The sequence below is a fragment of the Oryza sativa genome, chromosome 1 (assembly GCF_034140825.1).
Source record: "Oryza sativa Japonica Group chromosome 1, ASM3414082v1".
Lineage (NCBI taxonomy): Eukaryota > Viridiplantae > Streptophyta > Magnoliopsida > Poales > Poaceae > Oryza > Oryza sativa.
The window spans coordinates 18,652,242-18,662,012 of NC_089035.1; the positions used below are offsets into that span (position 1 = coordinate 18,652,242).

Here is a 9,771-nt window from a genome sequence, read left to right on the forward strand (position 1 = left end):
GTTTATTTACTCAGATTTTACACCACATATGCCATATATTTCCAGGTATGGTGAAACCATGTGTTTTTTAGGGACTTAAGCACATCTGTTAAAGCAGTGTGCGCATGGCGTATGCCCAATACTTTGGAAATTTCTTTATTCGCAGCATTCAAGCTTCTTTATAGCTGTTTTGCTATGTGAATTTTTAATGATGTAGGCAACTTTAGGTTGTACTCATCATAGTTTACAAAGCAGTCGGTATATCACTTGGATCATGTTATTCGGGGATTCACATCGCATATGCTATATATTGATATCAAGTCATTTGGTTTATTACAATTATCAAAACCACTCAGTTAGTTAGATTATTTATTCCTTGACTATATGCTTGGTTTGTTCAACTAATCACATGGTCGGAGGCTACACCTATTAGGTGCATATACTCGATGCACCTAAATTTACATTCAATTATTTTTCAGCCCTCCACAGTCTTCATATTTGGTAAAAGTACTCGGGAGACCATGGCAAAGATGATTGAAGCACTTGGCTTTGGAGTAATCTGGTTCGAGAGAAGATTATCTTTTCGTCTGTTAAGGTCTTAGGGGCTACTGTGGAGATTATGGGTACCCATACCCACACGTAGGATTGCAAGTGGGACGGGTTGCGGGCCGTCCCGCCCCGCCCCACAACCATGCCATGTGGGCCACACGGCATGGTTATCCGACTAGTTATAGGGAATAAGTTATATCTATGGAATATGTAACAGATCATGACTTGGGTATTACGTTTCCTTGTATATTACGGAACGGCCTAAAGTCCTGGTTTGATAATATTGTAAAGTAGATTTAGGAAACCGATACCGTATTTGGTTAAGGTTTCTATCTTATAATCCTGCCCCCCACCCTATATAAGGTGGGCAGGAGGCCCTCTAGGGGGTATGAGCACATATGATCATCAGATCTATACTACACCCGGCGGATTTAAATCCCCAAACAGGAGTAGGGTATTATCTCCCATCGAGAGGGCCTGAACCTGTCTAAATACTTTGTCTCCGCATCCATCCACTTTTAGGTCTCGTGTGCTACCCCGTTTTATTATTGCCGAATTCATGTTTCGACAGGCGGAAGCCGTGTGGCCGCTCAAGTGACGGCGAGGCAGAGAGGGAAGGTGGGGGAGAGGGTCGGCTAGGTCGTCGCCTCCCGAGCCGCGGGAGAGCGACGCGAGAGATATCTATGACCCAAGATAATATTGACCTTGCGCATCTGCAACAGCAAAGGAGGGGTGCTGTCCAGCAACGACGCTGATCAACTTGCACAAGACGATAGATGACTAGCGAAGAGGCGATTGACAGTTAATTCCGCCGCATCAACAACAATTCATTAGTTGATTGGCTACTCGAAACTCTTGTGCTAGACAGCGCCACCAGTGGCGTAACAATATCTCGCATGGTTTCGCCTTTCACAAGACCTTTTTTTTTGCTTGGCCTTCACAAGTTAATCAGGTTAGGATCACTGGCATATCCTTCGGCAATGGATTATCGTGTAAAAAAGAAGAGCAGGAGAAAAAAAGAAGAGAACGCAAGAATAGGATATTCCATTAGCAATAAAGGCACCGATAAGTTACAAATAAAGAATAATCGGACTATCATACTCAACTCGCGAGAGGCAAGCTGCAGTTAGTTCATGCACCTACAAGAGAAAAATGGAGACATACTCTATTCACTCGCTTCACATTTTCCTTTCCCCAATACTACTTACAACACGGCGGCTAGTTCCTCACATAATAAATTAAAATGCAACCTAAAATTATCCGAATCGCCTAAAATCGAGAGAGAGAAAAATTGTAACACAAAGAGCGCTCACAATTGAAAAAGAAGGTGAGTTTGCGGGAGCTACAATGGTGGCTGATTGCAAGTGATATCATAGAACCTTGACGCCACTTGGTCGTTTACCTTCCATGGCATCCTTCTTGTCGCGGCAATCGGAACAAAGGAAAGGGCCTTCCCATGGCTTAGAGGAGCTGGAAGAGAAGATTGAACCAGCATGGACTGATATACCTTCACTTGGTTCAAGGTCCACCTGGCAGATGGCACATGTAAACAAGCTTGATGATGTTCTCCGACCACTTGAGTCATTGCCTAACCTGCGTAGTAAAAAGCATATGAAATCAGAAAATATATTCTAAAGTGCACGTCTTATGGACAGAAAGCATAAGATCTCTGCAAAGAAAGATAGTGAACGAATATTAGAAATAAAAATTGCAAACAACCCGAGCTGAAGAGAAATTTGTACATCACATTACAAAAAACATATGGTTGCATTATTCTTATGTGTAGCACAGTATAGTACCAAGCTAACAGTCAAAATAGTCAGCAAGAAGGGTGGTAAATCAGCAGTTACATGGACTTTTGCCAACATATAGACTAAGCATAAGCTGATCTATATATATAAAGCAGCAAGCAAACAAGCTCAAAAGAGCTTGTTCAAGTTATTCATGCAGATTAGGGAAATCAACCAAGACGAACAGCTGATTCAATCAAAACGAACAAGTTAAAATGCTAAAGCATTATAATCTTTATGTGCATGACATTACTAACCACTCCCAAAACATTGGATTTGTCTCACACAAGGCTTGTACAAACCAACTTGTGGTCCTTTCAATTAAAGGATGAATGAAGAGGGTATTCCTCTAAGCTGTACAAAATAAATTGTGATCTAAGTGCTCAAACAGAATAATGTACACCCCCCCACCACCCCCACAAAAAAAATGTAGCTTATCTATTTCCAATTCTCCATGTTCCTCATCTCATTCCCACGTTGAAAGGAAGACTCTAAGCATTTTGGCAACTTGGTGGACCAGCCAACAGGGTTCCTCCAATCCTCCCTTATATACGAGAATACGAAGGGGACAAAGGAATGGTTGATTGTGTACACATACAAAGAATTGTTTTAATAGTGGACTGAGAGCACCATGTTAGCAAGACAACTCAGTATAAGTTCAGCTTGGTGGCTATCTCAATGGTGAAAACTAGTTTACCCTTGTATACCTATTTGAGAATAGAACAAGCTGACCGCTTTATCAGGGGGTGGGCCCTGCATTATTCAAGGGTATTCAGATGTATACCCAAGATTTTTAGCAAAAAACTAACATATATCTATGTATTTGGTATATGTGTTAAAAAATAGAAAAAAGACCTCAATCAGCCCATAGAACAAACAAGCCACGTTACTAGGCCGTGTCCCTCCTCCCCTATCTTTTGGCCCATTCGCTAGCCTAGGCCCAACTTTTCCCCCACTCCCAAACAGCCAAACAGGCCGGCCAGGCCCACCCACCACCAAGGCACCCACATAAACCAAACCCTAGCTAGGGCAGGGACAGTGGGTGGCGGTGGCGTGGGCATGGCATGGGTGGCTGGTGGCTGAGCAGCGGCAATCGGGTGACGGCGGCGCGCCACCACGCGGGCTGCGGTGGCCGGGCGGTGCTGCAGGGGCGGCCGAGGGCGCTGGGCGGAAACAAGGCAGGGGCAACGGGTGGCGGTGGCTGGCGGTGTGGCACAGGCTGCTAGTGGCTGATTGGCGACGACCGGCAATGGCAGCACGCCTCACGCGTGCTACGGCTGCACGATGTTAGTGGCAAGGAGGTATGCACAGTGGCCGAGCGGCATAGGTGCAGGCGCCGAGCAGTGACAGGGCAAGGGGTCGGGCTGGACGGTGTGCTAGGCGGCAAGCCAGTGAGGCCACAAGGGTGATTGGGTTGGGTGAGCTCGGCTGACAACTATTGCTACTCATCTGCTCTGCCTTCTAAAATCTCAAGCAGAAGTTAGTGAATTTTTCTGAATAGTTGATTTGCTCTACTCATCTGAGTTATTCACAATTTCACACTTAGGATTTAGCCATTTAGGGAAGTAGGAACTTGTGCTTGTGGAATGGCTTTAGATGCTTACTGTATATATACCAGGATTTAGACTTGTGCAATGGCTTAATTTCTAAGAATAGAAGTACAGTTGGCTATTAAATTCTAGGTCCAAAAATGAAGAGGGACAAGGGGCTATTAGCACTTCTATATGTTGAACAATTTCAAGTAATGATCAATTCTATGAAAATGTGAATTTAGCCTCAATTTTGTGTTATATATATGTTAGATATCGTACAAACACTAGTGTTTGATGTTATAGAAGCCAATTATTAGGCATTTGGGTGTTTAAAAGAACTTACATTACCCTTCATATTTTGAACGCCCAACCTCTAAATCCTGGGCACGCCCCTGCGCTTTATCATTGTCTTTTGGCATGAACAAGTATGCGATCGACTGGCTAGGAAATGACTGGATAATTTTATCATGATGTTTTTCTAACTAGAGATATAGGGGGACAAATAGTGTTTTCACGATAAGGATTGCCATCTGTCTTGCCCACATGGCACATAAGGTGGGCCCAAGGGTCATATTGACCCAAAAGGTAAAGTTAAATGACTGGTTTGGACAAAATCAAATTTCAAGGACCAAAGCGACCCTGGAATGGAACTTGATGGACCAAATTGGCCTATTTTCCCAAACCAAAAATGCTATTTATCTAAGCAGTCCATTTTCAAGCATCCTCACCTTGTTCTAGATAAGCATGAAGCATGCAATGTCCACCTATAAGATCAGCTCAAGTTGTTTGTATTTGCTCATTATTACTTGATCGTTACTTACCAAGGTAGTAATAGTTACTGTCTAACTCTCCCAGAGCTAATATTAAATAATAAGAACAATACTAATGCCAGGGCTCAATGAGCTCATCCCATCTGACAAGTGTGTCACCACATCGGAACATATTGCTCAAGTATTGTGCTTGCAGGAAGTAAGTTGCGCCAATCTTGGGCCAACATAATATAGTACCATCAGAGAACTGAGTAAGCAATAAATGTGCACTCCAAAATTAGGAGTACAATGGACCAGAAAATCATAGGTGAGCAGACTAGGATTATTGTGTTCTGTTATCATCTGAATTGAACCAAAAAAAAGTAAGATCTGGGAGGGAATGAGATGGATAAGAAATTGAAACAAAAACGCAGCCAATGAGCCAAGACGAAGCACAATTTTAAACAATGTGTTCAAACCAAGGTCTAACTATTATCTGAAAAAGAAAGGGTCTAACTGGCACTGTGTCAGTGGCCAATATGTATCAAATATTAATTGGATCTTGTTTCCAGTGCTTTCACACGGGGGCTGTGATCACTAATTTATTCCTTTTGACTATGATAACCACTGATGTGAACTTTTGCATAGTTTGAACACACTTATTGCTTAGTCAAACTGAACTAATGGTGACAGTGTGACACTAAACCAATTGGGTGTGACTTGCAAGAAAACAAAATCGATCTGGTATGGTTTCAACCAGAGTTGTCACTGTCAGGATAGGGATCGTAGGCATAGTTTAAAGAACTGAACCAGATGTTAGCCTGTGAATAACTCACTTTAGTGGTTCCCCAATAGGAACACAGGTTTACCAGTTCAACCGACTGTTCAAAGAATTAATAAAACAAGTCATTGTCGGTATGGCATAGAAAACAGGCCTTACAGTACATGTTTCCCTCCTAAGGCAATACCATCGTGCGCTAGTTGGTTAAATGGGTTGTAGAACATAGACTAGTCGGGTTCCACAGAGAGACCTTATTGGCTTCAACTTCATCCAACTGCTCCAGTAATAATGTCAGTTCAGCACAAAACCAGCCCTTCACAGTGGTCACTAGCTCAGGGAGACTCCCTTGCTGAAACAGTCTTGGCTCAAAACCGGACCAGACTGTGCTAGTTCCTGATCACTGCTGATAGACAATAGAGGACAAGATGATAGTGAACCTGAACTAACTAGCTACAAATGTCAGTTAACACCTCCATTACTTGCTATCTCCACCCCCTTGCCATCACTGCTTGCTAGATTCATCACTGGCAAAGTTGCTGATCACCATCATCACGGCTTGCTAGCTTGAGAGAAGAGAACATGAGAAAAGAGGATGGCGGACAACGACTCATACTCCATTCACATTCATGGCACCAGCGGCCTGTGTAGTTGCAATATATCCATAAACCCTCCGTGTTTGTTTGTGTTTTTAAATCCAAAAAAAAGCCTTTATGGGCTGTTAGGCTACAGGAGTGGTCAATGCTGCTCAGATGGATTATTAGGCTCAAGGAGAACAGCTTCTTTTTTTTTTCCTATATGTGGGTTGTACTATGATAAATAGCTTTGTACTTCATTGACCTTCAACAAGAATACCACGGCCAAGTTTATGGACTCAATCAACCTGTGTTAATGGTCTTGGTCAAGCAAGAGACTGGGTCATGGCGATCCAATCTGACTGGGTATATAATCCACAGGGTGTCATGGCGTCATGCTATACTTAAAACAGGACTACTGGACTAACATAGTGGTTAGTTAGCTCAAGAAAATAAACTACTGATGTATATACACATAAACACTGATGTATGGTTGACTATGAATCCAGCTGCTTACACCCAAGAACAGGGAGCTAGCAGTGAAACACTTAGAAAGTTCATAAACACTCTTAGAGGAGAGCTACAACTGACCTCTCTGATAGCATTGCTGAACCTTCTTCGAATAACTCTTCCACCATACCCGCTGCTGACAGCTGCTTAGTCAGTTTATTAGGATGGTCTTTTGTCTTTTTTCTAAAGATTAAAGACTTCAACTTGTTTATCTTTTTTGGTGGAGATGGATGACGTATTGTTTGATCAGGTGGGATCATGTCAACAACGATGCAGGTCGTATCATCTTTTAGCCCTCTTGTCCTGAGCGCCTCCTAAAAAATTAGGGAAACAACTCATTTATAAGGAAACATGTCTGATGATGCAACATTAGTAATTTGGTACCCATTCGAGGCACAATAACTAGTTTTACAGCAGGATTGCTAAGAATTTAGAGAACACTAGATAGTTTCTTACCTTAACAACTTGCTTAGCAGCAAGCTCAGCAGGCAAACCTCTGCAACACTTTGCAGCTGCCTCTGATGACAAGGCATCCCAAATGCCATCTGATGCAATAATAAGCCTCCCTCCAGCATTCGACAACTACGGAAAATAACAATAAATTAATAAAGAAGGCAGTTAGCTATCTTCCACCAATAACATAGGACATCGAGCAGGAACATGTGTTCTTGTCTCTTTGTTGTTGGGCTGTCAAAAATATATTATTGCCAAACAGAAACCTAGGAGGAATTCCAGGCGTCTATTTGCAAAGTGTCAAAGTTTTACCTTCACTTGCTTGACATAGGGAACAGGAACTATAAATTCTCCAACATCGATATCTCCAATGGATCTTGATAGACATAAACCTCCTGGCCAGCATCTCAGTGGACCAATCTGATAAAAGGGTGATACAGCTTGTTAGCATTGTTTTGTAATCCTTCCAAAACTAAGCACATGTATCCAATGGAGCTATCTTACATAGCATAGCAAGCTATGTTTGCAACCATATCGTTGTAAGTTGTAACAGAAAGGCAGTGAAACACACCTCTGCCCCACCAACAACACTAAGCCTTCCAACTTCACCTCCACTCGCAGTGACACGTTCCCTCCTACAATCATTTTATATAGAAGGTTGGTTAAAGCTTACAAGTTACTTTTCTATTCAGCAGTCAACCAAAAAAAAAAAACATGCTATTGCTCAGGGACAAAGGAACTTAACAGAAAAATATAAAACAACAAATCACTTGGAGTTGTGTAAGACTACGAGTCTAAATGAAAATCAAGAATACAGCAAATGGACACATTTTCACTCCATACCGTTTAATTGTTGATCTGAGGAACTATTTTAGTAGTAAGTACAACTCCAGTAATTGTAGTAGCATGGTCCACTTAATTTGTGTGCAAATAGAAACAGGATATCATTTTTTTTATTGAAGGGAGAAGTAGCAGTTGCATGAAGACATATGAACATTCTAAATAGAAATTGAATAGAACAATACAAATAACTAATTAGATAATATATGGAAAACAGTCATGCAAGATATTCTAGTTAACCCTTTCATATTCCATTTGCAAAGCAAAGAATATGCAATGCATGCTGACTTGCAGAGCCTCTAAATAAAATACCATATTAATGGTAAGCGACAGATACTCACTCCTCCACATTTTCTTCTAGTCTGTGATCCACAGTAAGCAAAGAAACAGCGCCACCCTGAGCATCCAAAATACACCGGGAATCACCAACGGAAGCAACGGTGATAGTCCATCCGTCAATGATCACGAATGTGGCAGTTGTGCCAGATGTTTGGCCTGGTGCATAGCCAAAAAGGAAAATTGCCTCAACGTTTGGCATAACTTATACATAGAGGTAAATCCCAAACACCAAATACAGGATCATGCCTTTGTGTTGGAATTCTTTGTCAGTCTTAACAAACCCTGCGACAAGCGCACGTGGGAGCGCATGCAACCACTCCTCCCTGGAGAGTCCTCTTGGCATTGCGCTAAGGACATGATTGAGCAGATTGTCCCTGGTGTATATTGCGGCGGCATTACCATTATGGCCATCAAGAACCTACAGACAGAGAAACACCCAATTAGTGAATTGTGAAAACAGTCCAATCCCGGCACTCACAACTCAAAGCATCTCCATACAATGGTTACATGCGTAGTTGCAATTTCCAAGGTCTCACTAGCATGCCTAAAGCCATACAAAGAACTAGCATACCAAGATCTGAAACTATATAACATATACATAGCACAGCATAGCAATTTAGCAACCACACACCCCATAAACGGGAGCGAAATCCAAGCTTCGCATGCCACGGCTGATGGTAATACCCCACTAGCTGGCTATTTAGCTACTCAGGAGCACAAACCCAAGGACCGGAAGGGGAAAATTCGAAGCAGGCACCCCGAAATGCCAAATCGAGCCGCACTGCCATACACACACTCACGAACACGAACACGAACACGACGGTGGAGCACACAAACTCACGGCGAAGACGGCGAAGGTGTGGGGAGGCGAGGACGCCAAGGAGGAGGAGGACGACGACGAGGTGGAGGGCCGGGCGCAGTCGGTCCTGAGGAGGAAGAAGTCTTCCCCCTTCTTCGACTGCGCCGCGCACCCGTACCGCAGCAGCGGCCTCCGCCACCGCCGCCCCCCCTCGGCGCCGCCGCCGCCGCCGCCGTCCTCCTCGTCGCGCGCGCAGATCCTGCTCCCGCTGCCCATCGGCCGCTCCGCGCGGGCCTCCTCCTTGATGAGCGCGGCGAGCGGCACGAGCCCGCTCCCCCCCGCGGCGCCCGCATGCTGGCGCCGTTGGTGGTGGTGGTGGTGCGCCGCCGCCGCCTCCGATGACGGCGACGGCGACGACATTACCCCGCTTCCCCCGATCGGATCGAGGCGGAGGGGAGGGCGCAGGGCAGGGGGCGGGGCGGGGCCGAAGGGGCGGACAGGCACGCGGAAAGGTGGGGGAGGAGGAAGATGGCGAGGCGAGGGGCGAGACGAGACGAGACGCGGTTTTGTCTCGTTTTTATTACGCCCTTCTTTTTTTTTTTTCTATTAGCGGAGTCCAGCCCAGTTGCTGCTCTCCCCCTTTTTTTTTTTTTTTTTGGTTTTAATTTCATCGCCATCCACCTGGACCTTTGGTACCTCATGCTCGCCTCACTCACGACGTGTTCACCGGGATGGTGTCACGCCTCGGGTGTGGTAAACTCGATTGTCACCTAGCTACTCTTCATGGACCATGGCTTAGGCCCCGTCTAGTTCTCTAAAAAAAATTTTCAAAAAACATCATATCGAATCTTTGGACACATGCATAAAGCATTAAATAT

At 44.1% G+C, this 9,771-nt stretch overlaps 1 protein-coding gene across 1 annotated transcript; it reads right to left on the reverse strand.

Moving 5' to 3' along the window:
* Positions 1-1,551: 1,551 nt before the first annotated feature.
* Positions 1,552-9,443, reverse strand: LOC4323983 (probable protein phosphatase 2C 3). Its single transcript, XM_015766952.3, has 8 exons — positions 8,936-9,443; positions 8,341-8,512; positions 8,097-8,250; positions 7,487-7,550; positions 7,228-7,335; positions 6,919-7,044; positions 6,544-6,776; positions 1,552-2,121 (listed from the first exon to the last, which is right to left on the reverse strand). The coding sequence occupies exons 1-8, from the start codon at positions 9,311-9,313 to the stop codon at positions 1,899-1,901; spliced, it is 1,458 nt and encodes a 485-aa protein (XP_015622438.1). The 5' UTR covers positions 9,314-9,443; the 3' UTR covers positions 1,552-1,898.
* Between the last annotated feature and the right edge of the window lie 328 nt (positions 9,444-9,771).